The sequence below is a fragment of the Geotrypetes seraphini genome, chromosome 4 (assembly GCF_902459505.1).
Source record: "Geotrypetes seraphini chromosome 4, aGeoSer1.1, whole genome shotgun sequence".
In the NCBI taxonomy this organism is placed as follows: Eukaryota; Metazoa; Chordata; class Amphibia; order Gymnophiona; family Dermophiidae; genus Geotrypetes; species Geotrypetes seraphini.
In genome coordinates, this window is record NC_047087.1 from 209970603 (window position 1) to 209997539 (window position 26937).

Genomic DNA, 26937 nt, shown 5'->3' on the forward strand with positions numbered 1-26937 from the left:
GGCTGTGAGGTTGGATGAGGCAATGAACGCCTCTAAAGAACAGCTTCTGTATTTCACAAGTTCTTTTTGACAGATGCCTTATTGGGATAACATGAGCCAAAGGATTTATTAGAAACATAGAAATATGATGGCAGATAAAGGCCAAATGGCCCATCCAGTCTGCCCATTCACTATGTCATTTTCTCCCACAGAGGTCCTACATGCCTGTCCCACGCTTTCTTGAATTCAGCCAGTCTTTGACTCCACCACCTCTACCGGTAGACTATTCTACACATCTACCACCCTTTCTGTAAAAAAAGGTTTTTCCTTAGATTACTCTTGAGCCTATCACCTCTTAACTTCATCCTATACCCTCATTCTAGAACTTCCTTTCAAATGAAAGAAACTCTCCTCACGCACATTTATGCCACATAGGTATTTAAATATCTCTAACATATCTTCCCTTTGCTGCCTTTCTTTCAAAGTTTACATATTGAGATCTTTAAGCCTGTCCCCATACACCTTATGATGAAGACCACAGACCATTTTAGTAGCCTTCCTCTGGACCAACTTCATCTGTATTTTTTGAAGGTGCAGTTTCCAGAATTGTACACAATATTCTAAATGAGGTCTCACCAGAGTTTTATGGAGCGACATCAATGCGTCTAGCGAATCCATGTTGGCTCAGGTCCTGTAATCCACTGGATTCCTGAAAAATCACTATTTTCTGTTTTAAAAGTGATCCTGGCCCATATTTTATTTTTGTTTTTAACAGTAATCTGATCACTTTCCCTTGAATCTATAGCATATTGCCTAAATATAAATCTCATATGCATGCTTACATTTGTAGAATTCTGCCACTTATGCATGTGAATGGCAGTAGAATATCTAACCACTCTTCTAAATTATGTGCTAAAATGGGTTTCAAGCATAATTGAAAGGGAGGAGTTCATAGGGCAGGAACATGGCCAACATTTATGTGGACAGCTTACAGAATATTGTAAGTTGTGAGGTTAGTTTGAAAAGGCTTGGTAACAAAAAAAAAAAAAAAGTTAAATATAGTCCAGTGAGTTTCCAGGCTTTTTTTTTTCATATTGTAGGAAAAATAGATTTTGGCAAACTGCAAAATGTCATTGATAACATTGATTACTTACTGGACCGTGGCACCGTCTCAATGGAAATTTACTAAACCTTTCAAACCACCTTTGTATATGCATAAATGCTACATTTACTTGTGTTCATTCAAGCCAGCCACAGACCTGTGTCTACTTTTATATGTTTCAATGCTGGTTTATTTTCAGGGATTTCTGAGCAAAAGATCTTATCAAGTTTATAGAGATGATAAACAATCCTGTCATTGGGTAAAATCCTGTGGAGTCCCTCAGGGTTCTCCGCTATCTCCGACATTGTTCCACATTTATCTTGCATCATTTGGGAATTGCAAAGTTTAAAAGTGAAATTCTATATCTATGCGGATGACATTACTATAGTTGTTTCCCCTTACTAACCTGAGATAAAAAAAAATCACTTATCCTTTATCTTAAACCAGATTGAACTGTGGATGCCTAAATTTAAATTGAAACTTAACTCTGAAAAAAAACAAATTCTTTCTGGCGAGCCCTAATGACAAAATTAAATATATGTCGAAATGGTCAGGATTTTCCTATAGACGATTCTATAAAAATTTTGGGAGTGACATTGGACCAGCATCTCACTTTAGAAGAACATACGGATTTGCTAGTCAGAAAATGTTTCTCAGTCTTATGGAAATCCAATTCACCAAAAAACTGGAGAGAAAATCTAACTTCTTCTGTGATAATAACGTAACAAATACTAACAATAATCACAGCTTTAATTTAATTACACTTCATATTAAATATTTATGTGAAAAACTCAGACCCTGAACCCGTGAAATAGTGCAACAACACCAACTGAGGTTCAATGGGGGACCATCATAGTTTTTCACTGTCCCCATATACCATCCAAACAATCTGACACAGTAAATACAATAAAGTACTTATCTGAATCGGATGGTATTCTGTTGTTGTAGAACCTCAGAGGATTATAAAGTGACAAGTGCAGTTAAAAACAAATGCTATGTTGATTGAAGAAAAATTCACTCTAATGACAGGGGGTCTCGCGGCCCACCTGCACACGTGGGCGGAGCTACAAACAGAACATCAGATTTCACCCATTCATGTCAATGGAAAAAATGTAAAAAGCTGCCATTCTCACACTAATTCAAAAACGACTTGACCGCTTTGAACGAAACTTGGTATGCAGATCCCTCACTACCTGGGGTGATATGTTCTGGGGGTCTCGCGGCCCACCTGTGCACGTGGGCGGAGCTACAAACAGAACATCAGATTTCACCCATTCATGTCAATGGAAAAAATGTAAAAAGCTGCCATTCTCACACTAATTCAAAAACGACTTGACCGCTTTGAACGAAACTTGGTATGCAGATCCCTCACTACCTGGGGTGATATGTTCTGGGGGTCTCGCGGCCCACCTGCACACGTGGGCGGAGCTACAAACAGAACATCAGATTTCACCCATTCATGTCAATGGAAAAAATGTAAAAAGCTGCCATTCTCACACTAATTCAAAAACGACTTGACCGCTTTGAACGAAACTTGGTATGCAGATCCCTCACTACCTGGGGTGATATGTTCTGGGGGTCTCGCTGCCCACCTGCACACGTGGGCGGAGCTACAAACAAAAAATCTTATTTCACCCATTCATGTCAATGGAAAGGATGTAAAAAGCTGCCATTCTCACAGTAATTCCAACTATAAAACACTTTATATGACACTATAACCACTAGGGACATCGTTTCTATTCTACCATGGACACCATACATATAGAGTTTGTATGGTCTAACTGTGTTTGTAACTGTTTCCTTCATGCACCCCAGTTCATAATGTTATTACATTACATGAGTACTCACATATGCTGAACTAGGCACACAGGTTCCATTCTGAACCGGGAAAAAACTGCATGGAGTTTCTTTTCAACCTGAGTTTCCACATATTGAGTTGTTTAAATCAATACTGAAACTTTTGGATGCCACTTATTCCAACAGATCTTCCTTTTCAGTTTCAGAGATTGCTAATTCCAGTGAGACTTGCATTCATTCACCACTATAAAGTATCTTTATTTGAATCCATTTACAGTGTTATTGCTATAATTAAATACCCGTGCAACGCCGGGGCATCAGCTAGTAAAGAATATGAAAACAGTCCCTGTTCGAAAGAGCTTACAGTCTAAATAGGCAAGACAGACAAAGAAGATGTCAAGGACACAGTTAAGAGGAACGGGTAATCAGCTGGCTGGGTTGGAGGGCAGAGGAGTAGGGTTTTGGATTGAAAGCTATATCAAAAAGGTGGGTTTTCAGTCTGCTTTTAAACAAGGGAAGGGGCTTGATAGACAAGCTCGGGCAATTTATTTCAGGCATAGGGGGCAGCTAGATGAAAGGAATGAAGTCTGGAATTGGCAGTGGAGGAGAAGGGTAACATTAAGAGTGACTTATCTGAGCAACAGAGTTCTCTGGGAGGTGTGTAAGGAGAGAGAAGCAAAAAGAGATATTGAGGGGCAGCAGAATAAGGTCAGCAATAAGATCAGCAATAAGATCTTGAACTAAATGCAATGACAGTTCAAGTGAAGTGAAGTGAGCCAGTGAAGTGACTTAAGGAGAGGGGCGAGATTGGTAGAAGATGAGTCGCGCAGCAGAGTTTTGAACAGAATGCAAGGGGGAGAGGCAACACTGAGGGATACCAGTTAGGAGTACCTTGCACTAATCTAAGCGTGAGTTTACGAGAGCTTGGACAAGTAAAGTATTCATGTAAAGTATTTATTCCCTCCCCCCCCCCCCACTTTTACGAAACTGCAATAGCAGTTTTTAATGCAGGCTGGCGTGCTGAATGCTCTGCGGTGCTCCTGACACTCAGAGTTCCAATGAGCATTGGGAGCAGTGCAGAGCATTCAGCCCGCCGGCCTGCGCTAAAAACCGCTATCACGGTTATGTAAAAGAGGGGAGGGGTATATGAATTTGTACATTTTTCTACCACAAATGAAACAAAATTAACCAGTAAAACATATACTGGTATTAATCAGCTGAATTTTAAGATTTGTAAATATAGTTTAAATACTTTTAACAGCCAATTTCCAAATTAAAATCATTCTCCCCCTCCTTTAGAAAGCCACGCTAGCGTTTTTAGTGCCAGCCACGGCAGTAACAGCTCCAATGCTCATAGAATTCCTATGAGCATCTGAGCTGTTACTGCTATGGCTAGCATTAAAAACTAAACTAAACTAAACCTTAGGTTTGTATACCACGCCATCTCCACAAGCGTAGAGCTCGGCACGGTTTACAGGGTTAGGTTGAAAAGGAGCTACAATGAAGGATTATAGGAAAGGAGCTAGGAAGATAAAGAGGGACAGGGAACCAAAAAGCTAACACAGCTTTGTAAAAGAGGGGGACAGTGATGCCAAAGAAGGGAGGCCTCTCTATTTCAATTCTGTGTTCTAAAACTTAAGAAAAAAATACCCAGGACACTCTGCCAGTAATACATTAATAAACTTGTGTTTAAAGTTATATTTACATTTTCCCGCTATTTCTAAATATAGGTTTGGGGCTCATTTTTAAAAAAAGAAAAACATATAAAAAGTGGCCTAAAAGGGCAGGTGGATACTTTTCTCACCAAGCCCTTCCCAATTTTTAATTTTCTAGACAGATTTTCATGCTGTTCATCCGCAGTTTGTCTACATCTTAAGAGGGGCATGCTAAAGGTGTGGTTTAGGCAGGGCTAGAGTGTATTTATGACCTGGATGCTTTTCTGACATAATCAAATATTTTAGAATATATCTAAGGCACAATTTGGACATTTGGGGCTAGACCTATTTTTACAATGAATAAGTGGCAAAAAGGTACCCAAACTGACCAGATGACCACTGGAGAGCTATAAGCATGACCCCCCCCCCCCCCCGAGTGATCACTGACCCCTCCCACCCCACAAAAGATGTAAATGAAGCAATACATACCTGCCTGTATGCTGGCTGCAGATGTTATAGCCAGTCCTATTAGAGCAGCAAGCAAGTCTTTGGAGTAGCCTGTGGTCAGTGCAGTGGACCACAGACAAGGTAACCCAGACCCATATCCCACTCTAACTACTACGCTTCTGGTGGAAACCCAATACAAACTTACTGTACCATCATATAAGTGACACCTGCAAGCATAAGGGCAATTGGTGTGGTGTACAGTTTGGTAAAGTAGGCATTTGGAGGGCTTACTGTACAATATAAGGGGGTAATGGTGAGGTGTACTCCTTGATGGAATGCTGTACGTCTAGTGTGGGAGTTTGAAGGTGTTGTGGTAGTAAAACATGGTTAAAGCTACAGCCTCAGCACCCTGAGGTTGTGGGTTCAAGCCCATGCTGGTCCTTGTGACCCTGGGCAAGTTACTTAATCCCCCCATTGGCCCAGGTCATTAGCTTGATTTTGAGCCCACCAGGACAGACACCTGAATAAATTCATGTAAACCATTCTGGGAGAAAATTGAATTTAAAAAAATGTATAATCGGTGGGGGGGGGGGGATCTGGCTATAATCTATGTTTTCTTGGGGTTGGAGATGCTGTAACGTATTGTAATATGATTGTATTTTTGAACTGTTCAATAAAAATGTTTTTAAAAAATGGTAGTTCCTTGTATCTTACTTTACAATCATGAGAGGACTTTGTACAAGTCCGACTTAAAGTGTGTGGTCAGGACATTTGACGATCCAGTTCAACACAGTAGTATATGAGCCCACTAGAATCATTGCTCTTGAACATAATATTTTCTATTTTACATTTCAAGTGTCCAGCTCATTTAATAAGAAAAAAATAAAATAAAATATTGGCAATAGGCTAAATTTGGAAAAAGATTTATTCTAAAAAAAAAATAACCATATATAATTTGAATATTAAGTATGCCACCATGTTATTTTAAATAATTAAGATGAGAAATTACATTGGGCGACATCCACCTTACCTTTGGGACAAAAAATAATTAGAGAATGACCGTAATTATGTGGGTGATTCTACACTCCTGTTGGCTCATTAAGGGCTCCACCAAAGCATCTGTAATGCCATTTGATAGAGGGTGGAACACTGCATGTGTATATAAATGCATGTTCCCACAGACAAGATTAACATCTAGCAGAATCACCATTCCTGATCTGTGCTACTCTACACAGCAAGAGGTAACCATGTCTTCTTCCAAGGGTGGATGGAAACAAAGCCAACAGGATGAAAGCTATGAAAGTAAGTTATGTTTAGTTATAATTTAATTGATAATTGCTATTTATAGCAAGAATTTACTAATTCCCCCTTTTTATCAAGCTGCGCTGCCGAGCAGCATGAGTTAAATGATGATCAACCCATACGATTGAAATGGGCAGCTTGGCATTTAGCTCATACTGCTTGGCAGCGTAGCTTGATAACAGGGGGATTTATGAGAACATACCGATGCCATCCTGGGTCAAATCAAAGTTCCCTCAAACCCTGACTCTACCACTGACTAGACCAGGTGCCAAGTACTCGGCAGGATTTCAAATAAATAAATCCCTTATTTGTTGCTTACATCCAGAGGTAAGTGGTGACTTTCCATAAGCCTGCTTGACTAATAATGGTTTATGGACACACCCCTCAGGAACTTGTCTAACCCCTTTTTAATCTTAGCTATGCTAATACCCTTGCCATGCTTGCCAATAAGTTTCTTAGTTTAATTGTACATTGTGTGTGGAAAAAATACTTTCTCCAGGTTGGTTTAGCCATTATTTTCATGGAGTGTTTTCTAGTCTTTATACTATCTGAAAGAGTAAAAAACCATCCTTTTTTAAACTCATTCCATCCCACTCATGATTTTGCAGACCTCTGTCTCCCCTGAACCATCCCATTTTCAAGCTAAAAAACTGTAACCTATTTATCTTTTCTTCAAATGGCTGCCCTTCTCTGTATCTTATTTCTGTTAGATTCTCTGTATCTTAGTTCTGTTAGATGGGGGTAACTAGAAGGGCTCAGAGTACAGTGGTGCCTCGCATAACGGACGCCTCGCACAGCGAACGCTGCGCACAACGAACTTTTTGTCGTGCTCCCCACAACGAACTTCGTTTCACACAACGAAGTCGCCCGAGGGGCCCGGGGGGGGGGCGGAACTACTCTCGCCGAAGCCGGGAACAGCAGCACCCATGCAGAGAAGGAGAAGACGGCGTGTAGGGGACTCCAGTAAATGCAGAGCAGCAGCTGTGGCAATCAAAAAAAGAGGAGGTCTGCTGTTAAGGTGGACCAGGGTCCTGGAAAATTCGTGAAATCCTGCAATATTACCAGGATCTCAATACAAGTCCATGAGGATCCTGGAGATCCTGCAAATCCTGGTTTTACCCAGACCCGATTCTCTGGTCCTATCTTACGAGACCTGACCCATTTACAGCAAGTTAAGCCATGTTTAAGCTAACGAAAAAAAATCCAGAAAACATCAAAAGATTATTTCCTTTTTAACAAATAGTAATACTGTACCATGAAATACTGTTCCATCATCTCCCTCCACCTTACCCTGGATGCCGAGTTCTCCGGCCCTCTTTCTCGGCCAGCCGCACGCTTTCAGGGAGCAGCGCACGCGCGCATGCTCTGTTGCTCAATCTTCTCCTCTGACGCAACCGGAAACCGGAAGTTGCAGGAGAGTAGAACATTGACCAACTCCAGCAGCTGCGCGTGCACAGCTTTCTGGAAGCGTGCGGCTGGGTGAGGGAGAGGGCCGGCAGACTCCGCATACAAGGTGAGGTGGAGGGAGGGAAATGTAGGGCTGCAGAACGAATTATTGTGTTTTAAATGTATTCTTATGGGAAAACGCGTTTCACACAACGAACGTTTCACATAACAAACTTGCTCCTGGAACGGATTAAGTTCGTTGTGTGAGGCACCACTGTACTTAAGGTTCAGTTGCACCATACACTGCTGCTTAAGTATCATAAAATTCTCAGTTTTATTCAGTTCTTTCTGAATAACTGCTAACATTATATTTGCTGTACATGTCCTTTACCACATACACTAAACTGTTGATTTTTCCTCAAGATGAAAGGCTTATATTACATTTTTAACAAAATTATTCTTGACTTGAGATACACTAAGATAAAGTGGCAGGGTGCTGCACTGCTGCTATATGGGATACCTCGTAGCACTAAGTCAATTTTGCCAAGTTGCCCAGTTCCAAGAGGGAAACATTTTGGCCAGTTCTGGTTTTAAATTTACATCGCAAAGCAGTGTAATACCTGTAGTCTCTAATTCCACCCTTTTGAAATCAATTCTGCAACTCCCATAATGCATCAGGATGAAAATGGCAGAAATCCAAAACTGGTCTAAAATGTCCCTCCTGGAACTGTATAACTTGGAAGCTCTGCTAACTCCTCATTACAGTTTGAACTGAAAATGCTGCAGTGTAGGAATTTATAGTTTCTGGGATGAAGGAAGTTCTAGGCATTATTGAAATACTGACACCCACTGTTCAGACTCAGGGTAACTATACCAAGTTTCAAAGGGATTTATATGCTTTGTGACTTCTGGCCTAGAAATGGAGCTATTATGACTTGACTACACAGAGATAGATTAAATAAGGGAAGAATAGAGGGTGGGGGGTGGGGTGGATTCCAGATAGTTCTGAATGATGGGCCCAATATTCAAAACCAAAATGTGTGCCTACATTTATTCTCCTAATTTATTCTCCTTAATTTCTGCCCCATTTTCAGCCATACCTATGAGCATAATTTTTTTCTGAAAGTCATCTTAAAAGTTGTACTTATAAATTTAGCCCTGCCATTCATTTGCTTACATTTAACAGCCCAAATTATGAGCCTAGTGTTGAAATTCAGTTTAAGCCCAATTGAAATTTTTTCTTTTCCTGCCCTACATCTACCTCTGTTGGCATATACTTTTTATACTCCCAAATTTAGGAGTTTAAGGCCTGATATTAAAGTGTCAAACTTCTAAATGTATTCTCCTAAATTAGGTTCTTAAATATGTGCCTTATTTTCATTCTAATTTAGGAGGATAACTTTTCAACTGAACATCAATCATAATTTAGGAGCTTAAAGGCCCATATTCTATAAATGGTGTCTTAACTTAGACACAGGTAGGCACCCTACTGGTGCCTAAGTTAAGTGCAAAACAACATTTAAAAGCATTAAAAAAAAAATAAATTCACAGCGCCTACCGGCACCTAAAAAAACATCAACTGCATTATGCATACAGAGGTGCTTAATGCCACTGTATGTGTGACTAACACTGGAAGTGGTATTAGGCATCATAAAGCACCTCTGTAGGCATGATTCATATGAAAGATAGGCATAAAAAATGTAGGCCTTGAAAAACCTGGCCTACATTTCCGGCACTTACCTTTCCCAAAGCCACAATTCTAAATGGTGCTATCACGTGATTGACAAACGATCTGTGGCCATTTTAAAGGCAGCTACCACTGACGGCGCCCTTTATAGAGTCCAGGCCTAAATGCTTAAAAATCTAGCCCTGTAATTCATTTACCTAGATTTATGAGCCCAATGCTGACAATCAGTGCTAATCTCTTACCTTTTCTACCTCAGCCTACATTTGCCCCATTGCTACCCACTATTATGCTTCTAAATTTAGGAGCACAGCACAGCAAACCATGATTGCCAGAGCCTCGGTAGCCCCCATGTGTGGGCAGAAGCCAGACATGCTTCCCCTGGAGCCCATGGATTACAAAAGAGCCCTTGAACAGCAAGGCTCCCATCCCAGCTCCCAATGGGGCAGGAGTGATGACTACTCACTCCTGCCTCATGCTATCCAAGCTTTAAAATGGCTGTGAATGAATACTCCAGAGAATTACTGGAATGCCAGTATATGGAAGCCTGACCCATCATGATAATGCCATGATATTACTTCTATAAGTCACAGTGAAGCCAAGAGGACATGAGGTGAGAGTGAGTGAGCACTACTCCTACTCCATTAGACAGCATGGACCCCAATTCAGTCAAAGAATAGTTTAGGGAAATTGGGGGTGGGGGTGGTGAGGGGGATTTGCAGGCTTTTTTTCAGGGCTTTGCCTTAGGGCATATATGTGTGGGGGGATGGGTAGCTCCCATATGTTGGGCTCATGGGGCACATGAAGGCCTGTAAGAATGCAGTAGGCAAAGTTGGCTTTGCTGAGAGTCTGAGAAGGAAGCGGATTGGGTGTGCTATTGGGAGGGGAGGTTGGGGATGTGATGGGAGGTGAGCTGGGATTATAGTGATCAAGCATATCAGGATTTACAACTACCCCTGGAGCAGGCACTTACAGTAGACGTGCCTCAGAGCTGGTATAATTTTCAACACCCAGTTTTCTCAGTGCAGATATGGATTCTCTGTGTGAAATAGAGAATGCACATCTGTACTGTTGTCCTACCTAGACCTCTCCCTCTCCCCATCCTCTCCATGCCCCCTTCCCATCTGGAGGTACTCAACTTCCCCACAACTAAATAACCCCTATTCTAAAATGGCATTTAGACATCTGGTTCTCCAGATATTTAAACACTGCCATTTAGACATAGGGATACTTCTAAATGAGAGCCTTAGGAGGGACATTATCAGTGTTAATATGTGATATTTTACTGTTTACCCTAGTTATTAGTAACTAGGTCTCATTTGAAAAAATAGAACCTATACTAAAAATGAGTTAGTGGTAACATAACATGACTTAACAGTAGCCCATGTTGCTATAACTACTTCCCTTAGTGAAATTTTGAGTCTAAAGTTATGCACTTGACCCTAGTAAATTTTCAAAGAAGCCAATTTATTTTATTTTTTTAAGTATTTATAAACCACTTATATCCTAAGTGGTTTACATTAGCAACTTTCCCTATCTGTCCCAGTGGGCTCACACTCTAACTAATGTACCTAGGGCAATGGGGGATTAAGTGACTTGGCCAGGGTCACAAGGAGCAGATGTTTGAACCCAACAACTTCAGTTCTGTTTTCTTAGCCTGAAATCTTCCTTCACCTCAGCACATTTCTATTCAATTATTTCTCAAAATTGAGAGTACAAATCCTTTGAATATGGGGCTGAAGGTTTTTGGCACATTCAAACAGACAGTACCACAATTTAATAGTATTAAAATTATTTTTCTGTTCTACTTCTCCAGAAATCACCAGCGGTAGCCATGGCGGTAGCCAGGGTGGTAGCCAGGGCGATGACTGTGGAGGAAAATCATGGAATCAGGGCTCAGGAAAGGTTGGCGTTGATGCATCGTACCAGCAAGGCTCTAGCCGTAAGTTTTAATTCATTATAACACTGGTCAACAAACATTTTGCTACTGGTGTTCTGTCACCTGTACCTTAACAAGGCCCACATGCGGACTCTAAATCTGAAAACAGTTTTTGTCTATCACATCCTGTTTTTAAGGTATGCGTCAGTTTGTGTTTATATCATTTTTGTCAATAATGCTACTGTGAAGCATCGGTATTTTACTGTTTCTATAACACAATATTGCATTTTAGAACAGACTATCGATCACATATACCAGTAATTTGAACGTTTATATTAAAAAGTGATTGTGCTGCTTTTTCTACCTGCAAATTTTTATATTTTGTTTGTTTTTGTCTAAGATATTATAATTATTATGAACAGACGAGGTTGTGTTAACCATCCTGATAATTTCTGTTATGTCTGTGGACAATTTACTGCACAAGATCAGCGAAAGAATCTGTCCGGCAGACTTCAAAGTGCATATAAGCATTATTTTGGCTGTAAAGTTGGCGACGGTTCATAGACAACCCCGCGAAAGACAAAGGCGCGCGCCGACAACTGAGCACAAGACGGAGGTGCGCGCCGAGGAAAATTACAGTTTTTAGGGGCTCCGACGGGGGTTTTTGTTGGGGAGCCCCCCCAGTTTACTTAATAGAGATCGTGCCGGCGTTGTGGAGGGTTTGGGGGGTTGTAACCTTTCACATTTTACTGTAAACTTAACTTTTTCCCTAAAAACCGGGAAAAAGTGAAGTTTTCAGTAAAATGTGGGAGGTTACAACCCCCCAAACCCCCCACAAAGCCCCCACAACGCGGCGCAATCTCTATTAAGTAAAGTGGGGGGTTTACCCCCCCACGCCTCCCTGTCGGAGCCCTAAAAACAGTAATTTTCTGCGGCGCGCACCTCCGCGCTGCGCTCAATTGTCTGCGCACGCCTTTGTCCCGGCGTGCTTTTGACCTGACACTGTTGGCGACCAAGATAAAGTGTGGCCACCTCACGTGTGCTGCACTGTCTGCTATTCCAGATTAACAGCATTTGTGCTTGTTGTTCAGAATTTCCTTAGTAATCACAGATCAGAGAATTATGCTGAGCTTGTGGAGAACATGCTGACAGCATATCAGCTAATGGGTGCCAGAATGTCATTTAAAATGCACTTCTTACATTCTCACCTCGACTTCTTCCTACTCAACCTTGGTGATTTCAGCGATGAACATGGGAAAGGATTTCATGGGGAAAGATTTCATTAAGATATCAAGGTGATGGAAAACAGAAAGTTTAATCCCAGTATGATGGGAAACTATTGTTGGTTCTTGCAAAGAGAGACAAATGTACAGTATAAGCGTAAAAGCAAGTATCTCAAACATTTCTGAACATGCTGACATCACTTTTGTGTGAGTTAAGAGAGGCGTAAATATATGCTGTAACATGTCTCCTTATTGCCTTCGTGTTTAACACAAGTTTAGTGGGACACAGTTCATACTCGCAATATTGTGCCGATATGGCAAACTGTCTAAAAAATCAGTAACGTGTATCTTTCTCAGAAACCTGACGTACTAGCTGAATTTCAATTACAGATATGAAATCAGCATCATTAAATTAACTAAGAACACTTTTTAAGTTCTCAGTAGCACAGAAAACCTTTTTTTTGTTGTTGACCAGTGTTGATGTTTCCACAGAAACTGAAACTGATTAAAAACTATTGTGTAATCTTTGTGAATGTCTGCATTCACCACTGATCTAGGATATCGTGGTATATGCTTTGTGGGAGACCTACTGTATATTCAGTTTGGAAGCCTGAAATTCAGTTCCTCAATATAGCATTTATAGTTTTGAGGAGGAAGACAGGCTTAGTAGTTATCAGTCTGGATTACTGAGATTTTTTTTCCCTCTTACTTATGCTATTTTAGCACGAGTCCTATTTTATGCAAAGACCCAGGTATTAAGAACTGGGGTTAATAGTAAAATAGTATGTCTTAATGGTGGCCCACATTGATGACTCACCTCTTACTTATCTCTAAAAGAATACTTCATACAGTTCAATCTCAGGCTGCATATGCACTACAGTAGGTCTCAGAAAGAGCTGCAGTTTGCCATTTCTGGCTATTTTAACTATGATTTATTTATTTATTTAAAAATTTATATACTGCATAAAAACTATGCGGTTTATAAAATTATATGCGTACATATTAAAAATACTAAAACATGTCTCAACAGAACAAACACAATAAAAACATTAACTAACAGTATCATTATTAAAAACTTCTTTCAAATTCATCCAAGAAGATGGAAAGACAAAATCCCATAAAAATGTTTACAGGACGGTAAGGCTTCAGCAGAAAATAGCATTAGAACATTAGAATTTTCTTAAAATTCAGTCTCCCATCATACGATGGCTTTCCTACATGTGAAATACTTAAAAATAAGGGAGGAGGGGAAGGGAAACTTCAGGTAGTAGTTATTGAAGGTTTGTTTTATTCAAACAGAAAACACCAAGGCTCTACAGAATTACAACTCACATTCTGTTTTGTCATCAGACACAACTACAACTACAACTTCTTCATCTTCATCTTCATCTGGCAAGGGTGGCGACTGTGGAGGAGATCAGTCATGGACCTCACAGGGCTCTCAAGTTACAGTAGGTGATGCAGGCCAAAAGTCAAGTCATCACAGTGGCCGTAAGTTTTAATTTCTTAAAAACTGTTTAAAACCTGCTATGTAATATTTTAAGATCGTCCCATTCCTAAAAATTGATAAAGTTTTAATATGATAAAAGTTGATTCTGCTAGTGAAAATGACTTCTAAGTATGACTTGGACGTTTCCCGCAAGATCTCCAAAATCAGGGATGGATATACATCCATTTTTGAAACCACGGGACGTCCAAAATTTGTTTTGAAAATTGTCTACTTGGATTTCTTGACTGTCAGAACATCCAACCTTAGGATGTCTAACTTTATTCCCCATTTTGACTACAGAAATGTCCATGTTGTAATCGTCCAAATCTAAACCATTTGGATGTGGGAGGGCCAAGCATTGTAATGGACTAGCCACATAGGCATGTCAATAGAGTAGTAGGACACCTTAGAGGACACTGCTATGAACTTCATATAAAAGGTGCCACATGTACATCTCACCATAACCCATTATAATATATGGTGAGCCCTCCAAAACATTCCTAAAACCTACTATACCCACCTGTCTACCACCTCAATAGCCCTTTTGGCTGCAGATAGTACCTAGATGGCTGCATAGTAGGGCTCACACTTTCTACCATAAATATAATGGTTAGAGTGGCTTATAGGCCTGGGTCCTCCTCTGTGGTTCACTAACCCACCCACCTGACTACTTAAGATACCTGTGTGCTGCTCTACTAGGTTTTCCCATTCCAGGGTGCTGCTGTTCTAGAGGCAGATATGTACTCTTTCATTCAGATCTTTGCGTGGTGGAAGGGGTCAGTGCCCCCTGCAGGAGCGCGGTTGGGTCATTATGTAATCCTTTCAATAGTCATCTGGTCAGTTTAGGTTCTTAACATGCTTTTAAAACAGTATTAGTATTTGGCACTTAACATGCTTTTAAAACAGTTTTAGTTCTAAACATCTAAGTTCTGTCCAGGACGTCTTGAGAAATGTTTCATTATCGCTGCATGACGTCAAAAGCCCACCCATAACACACACCCTCAATCTTTGGATGCACAGTGATTAAGAATCCTAGCAAGATATCCCGAAAGTTGGCTTAGAAAATTGGCACTTGGACATTTTGGCAAGAAAAATGTCCAAGTGCCGATTTATACCATTTTTGAACGTCTAAATGCCTCTATAATTTTATAACAATCTAAAGTTAGGTTCCTAACTTAATTAGTAAATTGACTTCAATTATGAGCTTTAACAAGCTCATGATTGAAAAAAAATATAAAAATTAATTGGATGATAGGTGCCTATCTTCTTAGGTGTGATTTTTGGCACCTAACAGTAAAGTAGGCATGTTTAGGGGTAGAGAATAATTTAGACGCTGTTAGACACGATTCTCTATAGGACTTAGGTGCCTATAATGTAGGCCTTTAAAACCCTAGCCCTCAGTATAGATGCAATCCTGTAATAGGTGCCTAAGTGTGATTGACATACGATAGGTGCCTACACTATTAGTGACTATCTTTTTAGAGGCCATTTACAGAATTTCCCCCTTTGTGCCTTCTATGGAGGAAGTACTAAAAAATGCATGCTAATAACAAATGTGACAGTGTATGGTAAGTATTATATACTAATTGTAATATGAAATCTCTACCATTCCCTTCCTCATTCCTGCTCCCACAACGATATGAGGTTAGTGCTTGAATTGTTGCACGCTGATTGGCATGACACTGCACTAACAGTTGGCACACTTGTATGGTAGTTTGTGCTAATTTATACTTTAACAGCTATACACACCTTAGTAAATGGGTTCCTAGGTTGCAGAGGGAACTATGGAGTGTAGTTTATGATCAAAGACCGTTGTTTGGTTACTCGGGAACAGGTTAAAATTCTAGGACAAAATGTCCAGGCACTTGTGAATAAAGTTTTATGACATGTTCAAGTTGACAGAGAATTGTACTTCCTACTATTTATTATTTCCACAACAGAGACAATCACAACATCAACAACATCTTCAGGTGGAAAGGGCGGTGATTGTGGAGGATCCAGCCAGGTTATAACTGACCAAGAATATAGCCGTAAGTTTTCATATACATATTTGTTGTCATTAGAAACTTTTTAGAAACTGATTTGTAATTTTTGGAGACATTGCATTCAGAAATGTTTAAAATGCTTTATTGATTATATTGTAAAATTTATTAATTTTTATTAAACCTAATGTCCTTCTAGACTGGGGGTGGGGATGATCTCTCACACCAGTCCTTGGTACATCCCCAGCCACTAAAGTTTTCATAATATCCATGATAAATATATATGGGACAAATTTGCACACATGGCCTCTCTTGTGTCCAGATATCATGCATATTCATTGCAGATATCCTACGTAGAAACCTTGGCTGGTTGGCTGTCTTCCAAGGATTAGACTAAAAACCATTGTTCCACACCCATGGTTAATCTAGTTACCCAGTGGCAGTGCCACATACTGTTATATGAGAATCCTGGGTTTGGTTCCAAAACTTGCCTTCGAGTCCTCAAGCCAGGATTAGAAAACTGTGGAAATAACCAGCTCAATATTCATCCCCCAGTGATCAGCATTTCTTTAAACACTGACCACTGAGTTTAAATTATAATGTGAATGAAAAAAAATCCAATTGGAGCAACAACAAAACAAGAGCAACCTCAAAAACTCCTATAAATCTTGGCAGATGAGGAGAACACTGAGTAGGAAAGGAAGACACCTCAACCCTTGTTAAAAAGTGAGAGAGAACTTCAGTAACTTTAGCAACACTAACTGCTCATACCGGCAGCATAAATCGCTAATGATAACATGCAGGAAAAAAAAAATCCCGATTTGTTATTGCATCTGTTGCATCATTATTTTTCTCTCTTTATAATAATACTGTGTCACAATATCCACCAACTCAGTGTCCGCTCATTGCCAATCGATTTTCAAAATAAGTCCAACCAAAAACGTGAAAAGTGTATATGAAAACATGCTATATAAATGTTTAGCGAATGTCCAAAATCAAAAGAGAACTGTGGAGGACACTTATCTTGAAGCTGACTTCTATAAAAGGTCTGACAAGCCTCGTTTCATCTACCTGCCTCAGGGATCTTCAAAAAGCTCAAATGATGATTCAAGTCTTAAAATCTTCAAGCCTTCAAAAGTAAGGAAAACAAGACTGTTTTCCTTACTTTTAAAGGCTTGAAGTTTTTAGCACCTTTTACAGAAACCAGTCCCAAGATAAATGTCCTTCACAGTTCTGTTTTGATTTTGGATGTTCGCTAAGCATTTATATAGCACGTTTTCATATACACGTCATATATATCATTGAAATGAAAAGTGTCAAGAAATGTGTGGAATAACTTGTAAATTTAATGGTTCCACATCATTCTCTTCTTAGTTAGGCAGAGAAATTTTCAGCGGCCCCTTGTAGAAAAAGAAAAAAGGTCAAACAATTTTAAAATTATTCCTCTTATTCTGTTCTATGTCTAGAGACAACCTCTTCTTCCAAGGGTAGCCAGGATCAAGGACAGTGTGGCCAGAAGTCCCAGCATGAACATCATTCACATCACACACATCATGAGGAATCTCACCAAAAGGGCCACCAAGGTAATGAATTTAAGATCTATTCTATAATAACTATTTTAAAAGCACTGTAGTAATTGCTATTTCTTTACAGAGGTTATTTAAGATCCAATGGTTAATATTATTCTGAAGGACTATTTCGTACCCCCCTTTTACAAAACCATGCATAAGGTTTTTGGTGCTGGCCAATGCGCTGCATGCTCTGCGCTGCTCTGATGGTCATAGAGTTCCTATGAGCATTGAAAGAGCGCAGAGCATTCAGCGCACTGGCTGGCACTAAAAACCACTTGCGTGGTTTTATAAAAGGAGTGGTTGATTTGTACTGTAATTTTAATAAGTTATTATAGTTGTATACCTGATGAAGACTCAAATATGGCCATGTTGGGTTGATGTTAGATCAGGGGTGGGCAACTCCAGTCCTCGAGGGCCGGAAGCCAGTCAGGTTTTCAGGATTTCCCCAATGAATACGCATTGAAAGCAATGCATGCAAATAGATTTCATTCCTATTCATCGGGGAAATCCTGAAAACCCGACTGGATTCCGGCCCTCGAGGACCGGAGTTGCCCACCCCTGTGTTAGGTCAACAGGTTTTCAGTTTTCAAACTTTTTATTAGTTTTTCAATAAAACAGAAAATCAGATACAAATTTTGTTACAATAGTCTGTGAATACGCACCAAAGCCCATCCAATTCTTGTGTATTTTGGTGCATTTGCTACAGGGGAATTTCTCCTGTGGCTTTGTAACAGGAGCCCAAAAAAAGATCTCAAGGTAGCAGAGCAATCAAAATAACAAAAATAACTCAAACCCCCCCCCCTTTACAAAAATCACACTAGCAATTACCATGCAGCAACAGCACCGAAACCCATTAATTACCTATGGGTTTCAGTGCGGATTGCTGCAGGTCACCATGGTACCTGGCTTTGTAAAAGGGACTTTCCTAGCACTTCCTTGGATATTTTTTTTTCTAATTCCTTCTCTGGTCCCCCTCCTTTACAAAGTTGGGCTAGCGTTTTTAGCACTGGCTTTAAATAAGGGACCCTCAGTTCTTGGACCTAGCACTTCCTTGCGTTTTTTTTTAAATTCCATATCTGGCCCCCTCCTTTACAAAACTGCACTAGCGTTTTTAGCGCCAGCTGCAGCTGTAACAGCTCGGATACTCATAGGAATTCTATGAGCATTGGAGCTGTTACTGCGGTGGCCAGCACTAAAAATGCTAGCGCAGCTCTGTAAAGGAGGAAGTGAGTTTACTTTTTTCATTTCTATCTTACACTAGGTTTTACTAAACAGTGCTAGAGGGTTTTAGTGTGGACCGGCGAGGTAAATGCTCCGACAATCATAGGAATTCTATGAGCATCAGAGTATTTACCTCACCTAACAAGTGCTAAAATCCTCTAGAATCGTTTAGCAAATTGAGTCCTTAAATAAGTGAATTGATACATTTGTCATTTTTTTTTATAGCATTAAGGATTTCCTTTTACTTGTACTACGCTGCTGTAAAAATAGGTCTTAGCATGCCCACTGCCGTACCTGATAACTACGAGCAGGATTTAAAATTATATAAAGCTTGATGGCAGTATATATTTATAAGTTTCTGAAGAAGCAAATATGTTATTTTTAATAGGTGTATTGCTCCATAGTGGGTGTGAATATTTACGAGCCATTAGCATGTGGCCATTTTTAATGAATTATCCATGAGCACTTACAAAATCATTACACAGAGAAAGAAGTACTCAGAGAAGTGATAAAAATATGATCTTGTATAATTCTACTAATTCCACAATTCTTCTTCCAGGTGGAAATCAGAAACAATGCACCAGCGGAGGAAAGAAGTGAAAACGGCAACATTGAAAACCTTCTTAACGCAATCAGTATCATGCATGCTAACCTCTGTCTGGATTAAAACTGTCAATCATACTTTCTTAAAATTTCACTCTTTAAACTCTGTCACTCCAAATTTTTCTTTATCATCAAACTTCATCAGGTGATTAAATGCAATTTTTCTGACATATTAAAGAAGTGCAAAGCATATCATATTTGTCTGCAGGTCTCTTTATTGACTGAATTCTTGGAAATTTCTTGATTCTTATTATTATGATCAATGATCAGAATCCAAAACACTCCACATAGTGGTGGCTGTCTCTAGATAGAAGTATTTGGAGTAGAAACAAAGGGAACAAGCTGGTATGCAGGGAGGTAAACTAATCTGACATTTCCAGATGTTTTAAAAATGGCAAACAGCAAAAGCCCAAGGTTCCACAGTGATAAAAGGGAAACCCAACAAAAGGAATAACTGTGTAATCCAATGGTTTTGACTATTTATTTATTCAAGTTTCTATACCATTCTCCCGGAAGAGCTCAGAACAGTTTACATGAGTTTATTGAGGTACTTGAACATTTATCCCTGTCTGTCCCGGCAGGCTCACAATCTATCTAATGTACCTGGGGCAATGGGGGGATTAAGTGACTTGCCCAGGGTCACAAGGAGCAGCGTGGGTTTGAACCCACAACTCCAGGGTGCTGAGGCTGTAGCTTTTATATATCCACTGTACAGAGCAGTTGCCACAATAAAGCTGGTAGCGGACTTGACACAGTCTGTGTTTCGGCTAACACAGAGCCTTCCTCAGGGGCAGATATCTGCACTTTTTGCTCCTTTTTTTTTTTAGCAAGGTTTTTTTTACTTGTATTTATATCCACTGCCTCATATCCATCGAATGCATATTGTCCTGGACCCCTGAGGAAGGCTCTGTTAGCCAAAACACAGTCCTTGTTGGGTCCGTTGCTAACTTTATTGTGTCAGCTGTTCTGTATAGTGGATATACTTGTTTGGTTTGTTTTTTTTTAATCTCAATCAACATCACGTCAAGACCATTGCATTCCACAGTTTCTGCCTTTTGCCAGATGTTTTATAAGACATTGCAAGAAAAATTCCCAAGGGCCTTCTATGTCACTTTGAACTAACTAGAAAAACTTCTATTACAATTATTTACTAGCATTGTTCAGCTAATTCTTCAATGAGGAAGTGAAGTCTGAACTCTATGCAAGATGGAAAGGAACTTCCATTTTTATAACACACCTGACACATCCGCAGAGAGTTTCCTGAAATAAGGTGCAAAGCAGAGCTAGGATGTTTTCCTTAGCCTGGAAATCAACAGACAACTATTTATCTGCAGATATATAGATACAAGTATACAGTATGCTCCAATCTGGTGTGAGTTTAGTAAGGGTAACAAATTCCTTCTACTGCCAGATGGTTTGAGAAAAATTTTTTTAAAAAATCACTTCAGAACATGTGCATTGCCATACTGTGACAGACCAAAGGTCCTTCAGGCCCAGCATATTGTTTACAGCAGTGGCCAATCCTGACCTGTAAACTGTTCTGTTAAGAATGTCCATAATACCTGACACTGACAGAGTTGCATATCCCTTGCCAGTTTCATGGTCAGAGGAGTGAGAGAGGGATAGAAACCACTGGGGAATTACTGAGGTGTGATATCTTAATCATTCCAATGGAAAACTGCTCAACCAGAACACCTTTATGCAACCTGGGCACGACCTATACCACATTTACCTAACAACTTCTATCTTTTTAGACATAGACATCCCTTCCTCTTCTGTGATCAGAGCTGGACATCTGCTTTTGAGCCCTTCCTAGTCCCATACAAAACATGTGTAGACCACACTTCCTTTGACATCCATGTCTTGCCTTTGTAGACGCAATATGGACATCTAAATGCCAGTTTCCAGACATCCCAAACAAGTACAGAACTTTTTAAATAACCATGATAGTCCAGGAAATTTTAAAACTCTATTTTTGCACATGAAGGTACTGTTTTAACTGCCCAAATATGTCTTAAAATACCTTCTTTGAGGAGTAACACAAAAGCTTGCAAATAAGACACTAGGACGTTGCAAAGCAAACCTGCCATATCATAAGATAGCTAATTATGAGGATTCAGACAGATATAACACTACCTATGAAAGGGAATATTGCAAATATTACATCAGGCTCTAACATACCAGTATACATCCTATGGGAAAAACAGACCTAACCAGATCAGTACGCAAAATACTATCCCTCCACCCTCCCCCCTCCCCATTTACAAAGGTTCAGTAGTAGTTATCACACATCAAATGCTTCCTTTGAATCCCTTTGGGCGTTGGAGCGATTACCATGACATACTAAAGTAATCACCTTTGCAAAAGGGAACCTAATATTGGTAAAATACCTCATATTGGTTACATACACAAAACACGAGTCAGGCCTCACCCAATAAAGAAACATAAATATACACATGCAGACAAACTGAAGCAGAAACCCAAGTCTGCACGCAGTCCATCATGGGAAAAATAGAACTAGAAATGCAATTTTGCCTACATTGTGGAAAATACATAGATACGAGGGATCTTCAAAATATTTCTGCACTTTAATTTTTTTTAACACTATTTATTAAATATCTCAAAAGCAAATTACATCACCGTTCCACATAATCCCCCTATTTTGCGATACATAATAACGCTTTACGACATTCTTTCCTACCAGAACACCTGGCCTTGGTCACACATGGAGAACACAGATAAACCCTATGCAAATACAGGACCACAAACTAAAAGTCCTAATATACACAAACAAAACTTTAAGATGCGAGACTCTGCATGCAGCAGAGAAACAGAAATACATTTCTTCCTGAACAATGCAAAATATAGACAGCAGATGTAAATTCTGAAAACAGATACATTTCAATCACTAAATTGAAAATAAAATCACTTTTCTTATCTTTGTTGTCTTACCTTTCTTACCTTTGTTTCTACTCATCTTTTCCCAGTCTCTGGTTGAACTTCCTTCTATCTGTGCTCTTAACTCTGTTTCTAAGGCCTTCTTATCCATTTGCTGTTTTCTCTTTTTCACTCTCTGATTTACAACCATCTTTGCCATTAACTTTTTATATTCAACTTTCTTCCATTTTTCTGCTTCTTACTTTTTATATTCAACTTTCTTCCATTTTTCTGCTTCCTCCTCAGATCTATCTGCTTTTCCATGCCTTCCCTTCCCATCTATCCATGTGCACTATCTTCTCCCTATCTATGTCCTTCCCCACCATCCATGTGTGCCACCTTCTCCTCTATTCCCATCTATCCATAAACAGCATTTCTTCCATCTCTCTTCCCTATCTCTCCCATTCCATTGCACCATGTCTTCCCTCTCTCTCCCCTTCCCCTCTATCCCTGTGTACCATCTCCTCCCTCTCTCTCCCTTTCCCCTCTATCCCTGTGTACAATCTTCTCCCTCTCTTTTCCTCTCTTAAGGTCTGACATCTGTTTTCTCCCTTTCCCCTTCCTATAGTCTGGGATCTTTATCCTCTCCTTCCCACAATCTGGCACCTCTCTCCCTTCTTTCTTTCTTTTTCTTTCCCTGTTTGTGGTCTGGCATCTCTCTGTCTTTCCTTTCTTGTCCCACTGCCTTATATTGGAATCCCTCCCTCCTCTTTTCTTTCCCTGGTCTGACATCTCTCTCATGTCCCCCCCCCCTTCTACATCCAGTGGTCTGACATCTCTTTTTCCCTTTCCACTATGGTCTTGCATCTTTATATGCCCCTTCCCTTGCCACAATAAGTGTAGCGGGCCGTGTCTAATCTAACCCGATTCTCTAACCAGCGTCTGTAACATGGACGCCGGTTACAGAATCGGGGTTTAGTTTAGGCCGATTCTTAATAGGACGCCTCTCCCGGGCGTCCTATACAGAATCAGGGCCTAGGTGTCTTGAGGGCCTCGCCTTCAATATAGGCGGCCTGCCTGGGGAGCATTTTTTTTTAAAAACGTGCATCCCGATTGGCTGATTAGACAGCTGTAGGATGCCTACAGCTGCCTAAAATCGGGATGCACTTTTGGAGAATCAGGGCCTAAATGTCCGGTTTCCCCGACCAAAAGTTATAAATTAAAAAAGCTGCCCGGACTCCCGCCATAATCCTCAAAAAGAGGACATATCTGGGGAAACCTGGACATCTGGTAACCCCACTTTTATCAAGCTGTGCTAGAGATTTATAGAGTAGGCAGATGTGGCAAATGCTCTGATGCTCATAGAATTCCTTGCTGACCCATGCTAAAAACCTCTAATGCAACTTGATAAAAGGGGAGGGTTAAATTCTTATGCTTTCCCGAGCCAAGCACACAACTACAGGCAATCTCCTTTCTCCATGTATACTCCTAATCTTAGTGCCTTCCTTCCATGTATTACGTTACCTCCTGAATTTCTTCAGTAACTTTGAGAACATTGAGTGGTTGGAAAATACCAGGTGAGAGCAAAGTTGGGAGCAAAGGTAGACAGAGCAGAATGAGCAGCAGCAGTGAACATGCAATTCCCAGGGTGGGCTTAGCGGCGCTGTGAGGGGTGGGAGCCTTCATGTGTATGACTCAAGAGAGGAAGAATAGGAGAGGACTTCGATAGGAAGGCAGGACTTAAATGGGAAACCAAGGTTGCAAGGGAGCCCCTTCTGATGATTCAGACAGGTCTTGACCTGTTTTGGGCCGCCGCGGGAGCGGACTGCTGGGCGGGATGGACCTGTGGTCTGACCCAGCGGAGGCACTGCTTATGTTCTTATGTTCTTATGAATGATTGAAAACCCCTTCTTAGTTCTTGTAGACCAGATATGGGCAACTCCAGTCCTCGAGGGCCAGAAACCAATCGGCTTTTCAGGATTTCCCCAATGAATATACATTGAAAGCAGTGCATGCAACTAGATCTTATGCATATTCATTGGGAAAATCCTGAAAACCCGATTGGATTCTGGCCCTCGAGAACCAGAGTTGCCCATGTCTGTTGTAGACCATTTTTCTTCTTTCTCTTATGCGGTTCTATTTGATGTTTGAAACATAGACAAATCCTTCTAGATATTTGTGACTTGAATTGATCACTGTTGAAAATAGGATACTAGGCTTCATGGACCTTTGGTATGACCTATATGATACTTCTTAACTTCTTTTGGGAGGAGGAAGCATTGATGGGATCTGCAAGAACTGAGACTGAGAAAGAGAAGATGGGAACATCATGTCACCAATGCTGGATTTGGGGAAGTAGATATTTTGTTTGCCTTAAATTGGAATGCTAAAGGGGTGGAGAAATCTAGGCTTTGGAGTATTATACCGTATTGTGGTTTGACTTTTGAGAACCAAGTTAATGAATTGAGTAAGAGGGTTTTTTTCCCCCCAATTATATCAACTATATACAATACGTTCTGTCCTTTCTACTAGTAGTTTTCAAACAATAGTTAGGACAATTATTTTACACCCGTTAGATTATTGTAATTGATTGTACTGTGGTATTACACTGACGTTGAAATATAGGTTGCAATTGCTTCCGAACACAGGGGCGTGTCTGATATTCAAAGCTAAGAAATATGATGGATCACTCCATTTTTAAATCAATTGCATTGGTTGATAGTTGAGAAGAGAATACATTTTAAAATAGTTACATTGATATATAAAATGTTATATGGATCTCGGGGGGAGATCCAAGATGGCCGCTGTATGTTTGATGTGGTGAGGACGCTGTTGATTTTCAGCTTTACCTGGACTAAAAATGCCGAAGAGACGGGGCAGGCACGCTGGTGGAGCCTCCCGGCGATTGACTGCCCCCTCGTTAATGATTGACGATCTTCTTCGGCGTCTGCAACAGGAAAAACAAGAAGCGTCGGGGACTAGCCCATTTAGGACACTGCTGGGGAATAGTGCGGCGGTGAAAACTTCAGGGCTCGATGTTACCTTAAGCCCCGACGTAAGGACTCCACCCCATCAACCATTGCCGAAGGCAGCTAGCTCTCCACGGGACCAGAGAGCACCTGAAGAGGCAGCCCTCTCATCTCCGGAGTCCAGTGTGTTGAAAGTCTTGCCATCTGAGACATCCCAGAGTGACTTGTTCACTCTTGTAGGACCTGCGACTGGGACAACCAAAGCTGAGGGAGTACAAGACTTCATGGAGGTAAACCAATCCTCAGAACAGTCTCTCACAGCACAAGCATATCCTTTTTCTGCAATCAAACCCCCAGAAGTCACTCTTGAAGCATTATGGGACTTGGTAGTGAATTTGGGAAACTCCTTAAATCTCCAAATTAAAAATTTGGATAAAGAGGTTAAAGAACAGAAAGTAGAAATAAAATTGATAAAACAAGGGCTGGGGACTGAGTGGGAACTTTTGGGAAAAGGACCTAAGGATACAACACAGGGGCCCAGGGCCATGGACATAGAGCAAGGACATTGTAAAAAAGGGATCGGGACTGAGAGGGAACTTTTGGAAAAAGAACCTAAGGATGCAATGCAGGGGACCCAGGCCAAAGATATTGAGCAAGGACACTGTAAAAGAGGGCTCAGGTCTGAGTGGGAACTTTTTGAAAAAGGACCTAAGGGAGAATTGCAGGGGTCTAGTGCACGAACAAAACTGGCAAGCAGCACTAATAGAGAACAACGGAATCCAGAGGGACAACCAAAAACAGGGGAACAAGCTGAGGACGAAACAGACACACCACAGGAGGAGGATGACCGAGACGAGGCTTAGGGTCTGGCAACTCACGAGGGGGCCAGGAGTGCCAAACCACGAGGAAAAACAGCAAGAAAGGCGAACAAATGGGACTTATTTTGCCTATACACTAATGCTAGGAGCCTAAGGGCTAAAATGCGAGAGCTGGAAATTCTAGCCAGCAAAAAGGGCCTAGACATAATTGGAGTCACAGAAACGTGGTGGACTGATGACAATGAATGGGAAGTGGCTTTACCAGGATTCAAACTCTACAGGAGAGATAGGTCACACAAAAAGGGTGGAGGAATAGCGCTATATATAAAAGATTCCATACCTTCAACCAGGATGGAAACAACAGTAAGGGCGGACGACTTGGAATCACTATGGGTTAAGCTACCAGGAGGAACTGGAGAAGACATAAAATTGGGTCTGTACTATCGCCCACCTGGACAAACGGAAGAAATCAACCAGGATCTGGAGGCTGAACTGAGGCAGGTATGCAAAAGCGGAAGTGTGGTGGTGATGGGAGACTTCAACTACCCGGGAATAAACTGGAGTATTGGGCACTCAAACTGCATGAGGGAGACCAAATTCCTGGAGGTCACGAGGGATTGTTTCATGGAACAGCTGGTCACGGAACCAACACGGGGTGATGCCACTCTTGACCTGATCCTCAATGGACTAGGGGGACCCGCTAAGGAGGTGGCGGTACTAGCCCCACTAGGAAACAGCGATCACAACACGATCCAGTACAGGCTAGAAATTGGATCATCAAAGGTGAAAAGAATTACAACGACTGCACTTAACTTCAAAAAAGGGAATTATGATGCCATGAGGAAAATGGTGTGAAAGAAACTCAATGACAGCGCAAGGAAGATGGAGTCCGTAGAAAATGCCTGGACCATACTCAAGGGCACAGTGCACGAAGCACAGAACCTGTGCATCCC

At 40.7% G+C, this 26937-nt stretch overlaps 1 protein-coding gene across 1 annotated transcript; it reads left to right on the forward strand.

The window, feature by feature from the left end:
- The first annotated feature begins 6125 nt into the window (after positions 1–6125).
- On the forward strand, positions 6126–19515 carry LOC117358790 (uncharacterized protein DDB_G0271670-like). Its single transcript, XM_033940449.1, has 6 exons — positions 6126–6282; positions 11169–11294; positions 13805–13945; positions 15884–15973; positions 17392–17508; positions 19277–19515. The coding sequence occupies exons 1-6, from the start codon at positions 6150–6152 to the stop codon at positions 19315–19317; spliced, it is 648 nt and encodes a 215-aa protein (XP_033796340.1). The 5' UTR covers positions 6126–6149; the 3' UTR covers positions 19318–19515.
- Positions 19516–26937: the final 7422 nt, after the last annotated feature.